This window comes from Akebia trifoliata, chromosome 11 (genome assembly GCF_017979445.1).
Source record: "Akebia trifoliata isolate Shusen 1 chromosome 11, ASM1797944v1, whole genome shotgun sequence".
In the NCBI taxonomy this organism is placed as follows: Eukaryota; Viridiplantae; Streptophyta; class Magnoliopsida; order Ranunculales; family Lardizabalaceae; genus Akebia; species Akebia trifoliata.
The window spans coordinates 7,828,647-7,840,367 of NC_141385.1; the positions used below are offsets into that span (position 1 = coordinate 7,828,647).

Below are 11,721 nucleotides of genomic sequence, written 5' to 3' on the forward strand. Positions count from 1 at the left end.
AGTAAAATCGGTCAGGATTTACCAAGTAATTAGATGCATTAACGACCTTCATTTGATAAAAAAAACTAGAAACATTATAGTTGCCATCAGGGAAATGTCCGCTCCCCATTGCGGGACTAAGGTTGTTTAAGGTTCGAGTGCCCCTTGCCAACCCTCCCCAAGCAACACGGGAAGCCCCTCCTTCTAAATGTGGGAGTAATTGCTACGGCCAATAACCGATATTTATGTTGTTAACATCATCTATCAACCACCAATGGCCAGTAACATGATCCTATCATCATGAAACAATATATTATAAGCTCAAATGTTATTGACTTTGGTATTAAAAAACATTCAATAATGGGAAATAAGAGAACAAGAGAAACATGATGTTTTTGGGAAACCACAACAGAACCAATAAGGAGTTTAAATGGATCAAAATTTTCATTTTTAAATCAGAGCCGGATTCAATATGAAATGTATTATTCCAGATCGAATCTCAAAAAACATAATGTTTTTGGATCGGTCTTAATCCAACATACCCGATTCAATTAAATAAAAGTAGTATTTGTAAATTATAGTTTACATTATACACCTAAATGAAATATAAAATATAAATATAGTTCATTTACATATTTGAAAAATAGTATTTCTTGGGTCCCTATCTTTTGATCCAAAATCGATCGAACAAATTTTCGGACTAAGTCCTTACCAAAACGAAAATACTAGATTTGGAACAAATTTTCTGTCAAATTTTGGCAGAAATATAGGGGCCGTGAAATGAATTCAAAATGTCACATGTCTAAAAAATTTGAAGCGGGCGGCCCACTTCAAAGTCGGACTCATGAATGCCTGAGAATCTATCATAAATGATTGTTACAAATTTCTCAATAAAAACAAAATGACAATTAAAATCATATTTACTACACAGCTCAGTAGCATTTATGGTAACTCTATATCTAAATAAAAGGCATGCATCAATGCATCAATGAGAAAGAAAAGACTAGGAGCTTAAGTTCATGGCTTTGATGGATCTCATCATCTTCTTGTTAGTAGCATTGCTTTCTAGTTTGAGCCTATATGGGGTTGAAGGAGGAAGGAGCATCTCAAAAGAAGATCTTGAGTTGGAGAGACAACTCAAGAGTCTAAATAAGCCCCCCATCAAGACTTTTCAGGTATTATGGTGTGCTTATCCCTTTATAGTGTTGTTATTTTATTTTTTAAGTTTTCTTAAACAACATGATCTACCTGCCAATTGCCATACTTTCAAAATTTTCTTGTTGTATATGTTGCTATTCCAATATTTTCACTTGCTGGAGCTTTCTTCTTTGGGCCTATAAATATTGAGCCATAGCCCTAAAGGTTGCTCTAACTCTTCAGTATCCCATTTGAAGGATGACAGAAGGTCGACACAATAGGAACTGAGCTTTCAATGAGACAGGCAGAAATGGCCCGTTGCTAATCGGTCATCACTTTAATTTTAGGGCTTTCAAAGGATCGGATCAGACCCAAAATCCAATCCGATAACTTTAGCTCTGGATTGATGTTTTAGATTCTGATAAGGTTTCGATTTGATGTCTCATTGGCTGGATCAACCATGTCCCAATCCCGATAAGGATCTGATCCAATAATATGTTAGAAAGTTGTGTAATGATTTTCTAACGCCCCCTCTGACACATGTTCCCCTACTCTCCCATCACAGAACCATAAATCATTTGCCTCGGGATACACAAATATTTTCTTGTGTATCCCGAGGAAAATGATGTTCTGTGATGGGACATAAGGGGGGATGTGTCAAAGGAGGGTGTCTTATTATCACGACTCTCGAAAGTAACATATGTTAGAAATTAGATATTTTATACTATATTTTTATTGAGATTTATAAATTTTATTTAGATTTTGTACATAAAATTGGGTTTGCCCAATATAGATTCGATCTGATTGTTAATGGATTGGATTGGGATCTTAACACTGAGATCCCATATTTATTGGATGAGTCCCAAATTAGACTGGCCAAACCCATTCTATTGAAAGCCCTACTAATTTCAAGCCAAGCCAGTTAATGGTCAAGGGTCCAAGTGAAAAATTCAATTACGTCCAAGTCCGGTGTGACAATAATAAGCATTGATGGGAAGGTACAGCCCAAACATTATGGATGCATTCATAATATAAAAGTAGAATAATGCTGAAGTGACCTCAGGTTGGAACCTCGCATTGCTCTTCTTGGCGTGAAAATGAATAGGAATCAGAGATGCTTTTCATCAAGATACTAGTGAAAAAGCATCTCTGGTTCTTATCCACTTTCACGTCAAGAAGTGCAGTGTGAGGTTCTAGCTTGAGGTCACTCTAGCACAACTCCTACAAGTAACTAAAACATATTATGATCACAAATATAATATATAATATATATATTCTATAAAAAAATCAGCTCAATCTGAAATTTCTATCCCCGTCAAAAGTGATTTAGAATGTGGACCATCGATTTTTTACAAATAATTTGTAAACCACTTTTGATGGATTTAGAAGTTTCAAATTGGACTGATTTTTTGTGAGGATGATTTTCTCATCATTGAAATCAGCCTCACAGAAACTCAGCTCAATCCAAAACTTTTGACCCATATTTTGAAAAACCATTGTTTTTACATATTTTTTTTACTTATGTCCTGTGATCCGTCCCGATACATAATTATATATATACATATCTACTCATATATCTACAACGTGTTTTGTCCTAGTGGCTAAAAGTTTTGGATTGAGCTGATTTTTGATGGGAATGATCTCCTCATCATAGAGATCATCCTCACCAAAAATCAGCTCAATCAGAAATTTTTAGCCCACATAGGACAAAACACGTTGTAGATATATAAGTAGATATGTGTGTACATGAATCCTAATCCATATATATATATATATAGGGAAATGTTCAGCACCCTAAGTTTTACCACACACTTTAACAAACATTTTTTGTCCTACATGGGTTAGAATTTTTGGAACGGGCTGATTTTTGGTGAGGATGATCTCTATGATTAGAAGATCATCCTCCCCAAAAATCAGCCCATTCTGAAATGTTTAGCCCCATGTTTACACGTTGAAAAATCGTGGACCGTCCATTTTTTGTAAACCATTTTTGATGGGGTTAGAAGTTTTGGAATGAGCTGATTTTTGGTGAGGATGATCTCCTCACCATAGAGATCATCCTCACCAAAAATCAGCCCATTCCGAAACTTCTAACCCATGTAGGACAAAACGCGTTTGTTAAAGTGTGTGGCAAAGCTTAGGGTGCCGAACGAGACCCATATATATATAGGGTCCCGTTCGGCACCCTAAGCTTTACCACACACTTTAACAAACGCGTTTTGTCCTACATGGGTTAGAAGTTTCGAAATGGGCTGATTTTTGGTGAGGATGATCTCTATTGTGAGGAGATCATCTTCACCAAAAATCAGCTCATTCCAAAACTTCTAACCCTATCAAAAATGATTTACAAAAAATGGACGGTCCACGATTTTTCAACCTGTAAACATGGGGCTAAACATTTCGGAATGGGCTGATTTTTGGGGAGGATGATCTTCTAATCATAGAGATCATCCTTACCAAAAATCAGCCCATTCCAAAACTTCTAACCCATGTAAGACAAAAAACGTTTGTTAAAGTGTGTGGTAAAACTTAGGGTGCTGAACATTTCCCATATATATATATATATATATATATATATATATATATATATGGGGGGCGTTCAATGGCCAACTTTTTGGCAAACTTTTTGGCAAAACATTTTTCAAAACATGAGTTAGAGGTTTTGGAATGGGTTGATTTTTGGTGAGGATGATCTCTATGGTGAGGAGATCATCATCACCAAAAATCAGCCCATTCCAAAACTTCTAACCCATGTTTACAAGCTGAAACATCGTGGACCGTCCATTTTTTGTAAACTGTTTTTGATGGGGTTAGAAGTTTTGGAATGAGCTGATTTTTTGTGAAAATGATCTCCTCACCGTAGAGATCATCCTCACCAAAAATCAGCCCATTCCAAAACCTCTAACCCATGTTTTGAAAAATGTTTTGCCAAAAAGTTTGCTAAAAAGTTTGCCCTTGAACGCTACCCTATATATATATATATATATAAAAATAAATAAAGCCCAATCTACACCACAAACAAGAGGTTGAGTTATCATTTGGACCAATGGGGGTCCACTTGACCAAAATGTGGACCTCAGTCCATGCTATACATGGTCTCTTGGTCCTGCAATCTTTTCCCTATATCTATATAATAAAGAGAGATTTATTGGGCATACCTAACTAATGCATTTTTAATACAAAAACTCCCTTGAAGTTCTGACAACTCCAAGAGAACCTTACTTTATGAAGTTGGTTACTCACAAAATCTTACTTTATCAAGTCTGTTAGCCAGCAAAACTTAGAGTGTGAATCCACATCATAAAATTCAAATTGATGGGGTTAATTTGTTACTTAACATACCCTAGAGTGGATTGTAATCATATCAATTTTTAGCATCAAAATACATGATCTGATGCTATGGGGTTATTAAGGACAAAATTTTAAGAACTTTGAAAAAGAGTTAGTTTTCACCATTGAATTTTAATTTTAAATTTAGGAGTTTGGTGACCATTCATTTTAAAGACCTTTGATTAAGACTAAAAGGGATTTTTTTAAAAAACTTGTTTTCTTTGAATTTGAATTTTTTCATAAAATCTAGAAGGAAGTGGTGTTCAATTTCCAATTAGATAATCCATCTGACCCCAACATGTCAGCCTGATTCATGAAGTAAGGCTTGATTCTGTAACAAATTTGATAAAGTAAGAAAGTTTTTGCAATAAAATTGCAACATATAGGTTTGCCTAGAAAATTTCTCAAAAAATACAACTTAGTAAGAACAACAATGTGTGATATAAACGTCCAATCAACTACAGTGTTATAAGAGATAAATCCAAGTAGGACAAACTTCCCATCAGCTACAATTTTGTGGGTTAAACCTTTTATCCAGTTATAGTGTCATGGGACCCACATTATTTCTTTTATTCTTCATCTCCTATAATTTTCACATCCTATAATTCTACTATATTTTTTCTTCTAACCATTTAATCAACTTTATTATTTTTCATCTTTTATCCCTTTAATCCATTTTATTATTTTTCATCTCTTACCTCTTTAATATCAATTTATTATAATAATACTTCTTCCATCAAACTATAGTTTCTTGGACCCACTTTATTTTATTTATTTTTCACTTCCCCAAACTTTATTATATTTCATCTTTAACCCTTTTAATACACTTTATTATTTTTTATATTTTATCCTTTTAATCTCAAAATTTTTATAATAGTTTTGTGAGTTAAACCACCAATCAAGCAATAGTTTCATAGACCCACTTTATTTTTTTTTATTTTTGACCTCCTCTAATTTAATTATATTTTCTCTTCTACCCCTTTAATCAACGTTATTATTTTTCATCTTTTACTTCTTTAATCTCAATTTTTATCATAATACTTCTCCAACTCTTCTTTTTTTCTTCATTTTTACCCTCTTAACTTGAAAAAGTTTGACCTCTGCTTTAATTTTACTATATTTTCTCTTTTGCCCATTTAATCCACTTTATTGTTTTTCATCTCTTACTCATTTAATCTCAATTTTTTTTTAATAATACCCATTTCATCAAATTATAGTTTGTTAAAACCCAATTTATTTCATCTGTTCTTCACTTCCTCTAACTTTATTTTTTTCACTTTTATATATATAATAAAATACTACATTTTGATGTGGTGGTGCACACATAACCATATGTGTTGGAGAATACTAACGTCCCCATGAGGTCTTGGACGTTAGCATTCCCCATGTATATATGATAATGCTGAAGTAATTTTGAAATATACATTCTGATGTGTACATTTCATTGTTACTCTAACATAACTCATATATATATAGACAGAGAGAGAGAGAGAGGATTGGGATCCATTGACTTCTAAGAATGACTCATGAAAAAAACACATTATCCCAATCTTTTAAATACAAAATCCAATAGTTAAGATTTATAAGTATCTTGGTAACACAAATATCGGTGATACTTATCCTGAGGATAAATCTTAACCATTTGATTTTACATTTAAAGGGTTGGGATCATGTGTTTTTTCATGAGTCATTTTTAGAAGAGTCAAGGGATCTTGACCCATATATATAACTCAAGACATAACACAAGATACCAACCATTTAAAAATAATACCCATGATTGAGATATTATAGGGATCATCATATCCCAATTATGGTTATCTCGAGGATAATACACATATATATATATATATATATATATATATATATATATAATATATATATATATATATAATATATATATATATATATATATATATATATATAGGGAGCGGTTCGGCAGCCCTAAAGTTTGCCAAGATTGGTGCCAAACATTTTTTGTAAATCACTTTTGATGAGGTTAGAAATTTTGGAATAGGCTGATTTTTTGTGAGGATGATCTCGACGGTGAAGAGATCATGCTCACAAAAAATCAGCTCATTTTGAAACTTCTAACCCTAGTTTACAAGTTGAAGAATCGTGGATCGTCCAATTTTTGTAAATCACTTTTGATGGGGTTAGAAGTTATGGAATAGGCTGATTTTTTGTGAGGATGATCTCCTCATCATAGAGATCATCCTCACAAAAAATCAGCTGAATCTGAAACTTCTAACCCCATAAAAATGATTTAGAAATTGTGGACCACTTATTTTTTACCGAAAATTTGTAAACCACTTTTAATGGACTTAGAAGTTTTAGATTGGGCTGATTTTTTGTGACGATGATCTCCTTGCCATAGAGATCATCCTCACAAAACATCAGCTCAATCCGAAACTTTTAAGCCATATAAGACAACATTGGCTCCCTAATGTTGTCTGTTGAATGCCACCCTATTTATATCATGAAATTGATGCATGGTTCTACCAATTTGGCAAAATTTCACTCTAATCATTGATACCATTTTTAACAATGCTCGATACACAGCTTAGTTGACTCAAGGGGATTGGATCTTGAGGTGTCTTGATCCTAAAACTCAGTGGAAAAAGAAATCACCTTAGTCAACTCATCAACTAGATCGAGTCATCTATCTCATAGTAATTGAGTCGGGAAATATATTAGGGAGTTATGCGTTCATATGTAATATTTTATTATTGGACACAAAATAAACATTACTCTTTCTTTTAAATACTTCATACCACGAAGTAAAGATTCGTGCTGGAGTAACATTGAAATTGACATCATTTCACACATTGGTGTGCACATAACCTTAGATGCTTCTCATTGGTATCTCGATGAATCCACATCAGCAATGTTTGAAACAATGTCAATTTCAATGTTACTTCATCATTTTCCTAAAATTTATTCGATATTTTGGTGCTTATTGTTTCTTTGATGTTTCTAGACTGAAGAAAGAGACATAATCGACTGTATTGACATCCACAAACAACCTGCATTTGACCATCCATTGCTCAAGAATCACAAAATCCAGGTAACTTATTTCCCCATATTATTTACTCAAGAGAAATGTAAGTTTATTGTTAGATATATCATAAAAGGTAAACATAACTAAAGGGGTTAGGTTAATTTAATAAATCTTTATGAGCTTAATTCTGACTTAACAAAGCCATTCTACCATTTTAAAAACCTTAATTTGGGCGACCTAATTGGATATATGTCTATAATTAGCTAGGTTGTGTTGGATGTCTTGAATTAAGGTCCTAATATGTACTTTTCATCAATTACCCAACCTTGGGGACCCCAGGGATTTGATGCAAAGGGAAATATAGTATTTTGATTTCGGAAGGATTAATTTTTGTTAGAGTGGTGATCTGAAACAGTATAATAAGGTGTATTGCAATACACCTAATCGTATTGATAGAGATTTAGATAGGACCAGTTAGTTAAGGATTTAGATAAGATCCTATTAGAATGTGTTTATCAGATTAGTTAGGAATTTTTTTATTTCTAAATAAACCCTTTTAGGGTTATGTAATTAATCACCGAGAATAAATTAAATTCAGATGTTCAAATGGTACTAGAGCTCAGGCACCATAGAGTACAATCCTCTTTCACCTACAGTGTGGTCGTAATCCCAATCCTCTTTTTCACCATTATTCCTTAACAGTTATTTCATGCAACACCTAGTATGCATAACAAATCACCTTTCTTTAGATGGCTTGGTTATTTATTGTATTGGGGGGCATATATAATGAAAGAATAAAACACAATTTTGGAGGGCCTAAAGAAAGTCAAACATTATGCCAAACATTTTTTCAATTTATGGGTTAGAAGTTTTAGAATGGGCTGATTTTTTATTTTTTATTTTTTATTTTTTTGAGGACGATTTCTATGATGAGGAGATCATCCTCACCAAAAATCAGCCCATTCCAAAACTTATAACACCATTAAAAGTGGTTTATAAAAATCAAACAGTCCACAATTCTTCGACTTGTAAACTAGGGTTAGAAGTTTTGGAATGAACTGATTTTTGATGAGGTTGATCTATTCACCATAGGGATCATCCTCACAAAAAACCAGCCCATTCCGAAACTTCTAACCCCTATTTTGAAAAATGTTTGGCACAATGTTTGGCTCTCTTTAAGAGCCTCCGAACACTTCCCATATATATATATATATCATGCACAAAATGTTTATTATATAATATACTAAATATAGTATATACATATTGTATAACCATATTATAATAGGATATATGATATTATTGGAGTTTGATATTTCGGTATCAAATTTGTATCCAATAAGGACTCAAATATAAAATTTTGTCCAAATTTTGATATTTATCTGAAAATATTGAATAATACTTGATTTTGAAATAATCGACCATAAATCAATGATAATTGAATAATCAACTATTCATAGATAGGCCTATCTCCAAATTGAGTTGAGGCTATCATCTTCAACTTGGTGCACATGACTTAATCTATTGAAATGCTAAAGGAATTACTAAGTTTGATTAAATATTTACAAGTTTCTTTTGACTGAGTTTTCTATTCAGATGAGACCTACTTCTCTTCCAAATGGGTTGATTGGTAGAGTAGCATCACCAATAGCTAAACAATCAAGGTCTACACAAAATATTATAGATTGCCCAGAAGGAACAGTCACAATTCGAAGAACTCTGAAGGAAGATCTCATAAGAGCTAAATCCTTCTCAAATTCTGTTGCTACAAATATTCATCCACTTTCAACTTCTTTCCCAGGTCAACATGTAAGTCATCATTTTACGAATGAATATGCTATTTTCTTTTATAGTTTTATAAGTTGCAACGAAAAAATATCAATCCTTAGAATAATGATATGTTGTTTTCTGGGAAAATTTTGTTTTCCTCGTAACTAATCCTCGTTTGATCTTATTGTACTTCATATAGAAGCTATTTTTTGACTTTTTTTTATTTGTAATTATATGGGCTAATTATTAAACATTATTTTCACTCAGAGAGCGATTCTCAGATCGGTAAATGATACATATATGGGAATCAAAGGCCGCATTGATGTATATAATCCAACAGTAGCAACAAATCAAGGAAGTACAGCACAAATGTGGGTTGAAAATGGTCCAATTGATGAACTCTGTTCTATACAAGCTGGATGGATGGTAATTCACCTAATAGTTTCAAGTACAACTTAATTAAAATTTCAGGAAATTAACATGAATTGCATAGCCAAGTCAATGAATTTCTTGAATTTAAAAGATTGGTTGGACCAAACTTCTAAAACTTTGTATAAAAACTCATAAAAGTTCATTCACCTGAGTTGACCTACAAACTCACTGAGTTGGCTTCGAAAAATTTACCATGTGAATTTTTTCTTATTAAATTTCCTGATTCTTTTTTATTTATTTATTTAAAACATGGTATCCCCGTTGGTAGAGGACCATGACCTGGTCCATCAGGCAGTCCATAGTACCAGCCCAACCCAGGTGGATATACCCGACAGGACTAATCCATATGACCACATGCACCAACCCACACAACACATGTTACATCTCAATTAAGAAATGGTCCTCAGTTTCAAACTCACAACCTAGAGGAGCAAACTCTAGTTGTTGGTCTTACCACCGAGGCACACCCCTGGGGGGTTAAATTTCCTGATTCATCGACTCCCAATTTGAAACTATTGGGTTGGACTATATCATAATTTTCTCATTTGGATCGCCTAACATGTTCTAATTTAACAGGTTGCACCAGCATTATTTGGTGACAACAAAACTCGAGTATTTACATATTGGACTGTGAGTTTAAAGGGTTTACGCTTTATCTTTTTTACAGCAGATTCATCATTTATTGCATTTGAAACAAATGTTTATTATTATATTTGTTTTGTGTTACCAAAATAGGGGGATGGTTTTCATAAAACTGGTTGTTTCAACCTTCTTTGCGTCGGCTTTGTACAAGTTAGCAAAAATGACGTTGTTGGAGGCCTAATAAGCAACATGTCCAAATATGGTGGGACTCAATATGAAATTCATTTGACCATATTTCAGGTAAATCAAATTTATGTAATATTTTCATAACTATTTTGACCTATGTAGAGATTAGGGCTATCAATATCATCGTATTGGATCATACCTAAATACGATCTATTCTACGGGATTAGTTTTTCAGATCAGTTTGTCGCAAACATCTTTTCATCCGATAGGGATTCAACTGATAATGCGTATGAAATTAAATATAAACGATGTAAAATTATATTTTATTTAGATATATAATGAAAATTACATTTAACATCATCAAATATATTTTTTGTCTTAGTTTTTCCTTGCTCCTTCATCAAATATATTTTTTGTCTTATTTTTCTAATTTGCACAAAATTAAACTAACCTATCTCGTGTTCTCTAATCTCCCATTGGATGTATCCTTAATAATAACTAACTATTCTTAATATCAACAGTCAATAACGATTGAGCTTATCTTATTGATTTACATACACACTGCTTTATGATGGTAGGATGTTGTTACTGGCCACTGGTGGTTGATGGGTGAAGATGAAGTAGGTGAACAGTTGGTTGGTTACTGGCCGAAGCCATTACTCCCACATTTAGCTAGTGGTGCTTCCGTTGTCGCTTGGGGAGGGTTGGCAAGGGGGCCGCCAAACGGCGTCAGTCCACCAATGGGGAGTGGACATTTTCCTGATGGCTATCTTAAACATTCTTGTTACTTTGCAGAAATCAAGGTCATTAATACATCTAATTACTTGATAAATCCTCAAGAACGTCATTTGGAAATTGTAGTAGAAAATCATAATTGCTATGACTCAAAATACTATGGGTTTCGAGGAAAAGATTTGGGATATGTATTGATGTTTGGTGGGCCTGGAGGTGTTTGTGGAATGTAAGACAATAATTTTAATAAAAATAAGCTTCTCAAGAGAAACAAAATAGAGTATTTTATTTTACATTTTATTAAGATGGTGTGTTTTTACCCTTAATCTACTCCAATGCTATTCATTGTATCTTGTCATTATATTATGAATTGGTTAATGGCCTTAACTTGAATTCTTTGGAGGTATCTTGTTGCTTCGGCCCAAAATTGGCTCGATTTGGGCATCTGTACCACTTCTGGGGGCGTTTTCATTGTTAAAAAAGGCATGTTTTCCCTTGGATGCCATATATATTCCAAGTTTAGAAATCCTAAAAGTTGTATTGTAATTTCGCAGTTGTCATAATAAAAAATTATCATC

General features: G+C 33.2%; 1 protein-coding gene across 1 annotated transcript; it reads left to right on the forward strand.

Annotated features, from left to right (window-relative positions):
• Positions 1 to 956: 956 nt before the first annotated feature.
• On the forward strand, positions 957 to 11,419 carry LOC147390689 (protein neprosin-like). The gene is made up of 7 exons (XM_086417264.1): positions 957 to 1,154; positions 7,424 to 7,510; positions 9,038 to 9,250; positions 9,479 to 9,637; positions 10,220 to 10,273; positions 10,379 to 10,525; positions 10,990 to 11,419. Exons 1-7 carry the CDS (start codon positions 999 to 1,001, stop codon positions 11,374 to 11,376), a joined length of 1,203 nt encoding a protein of 400 aa, XP_086273390.1. The 5' UTR covers positions 957 to 998; the 3' UTR covers positions 11,377 to 11,419.
• Positions 11,420 to 11,721: the final 302 nt, after the last annotated feature.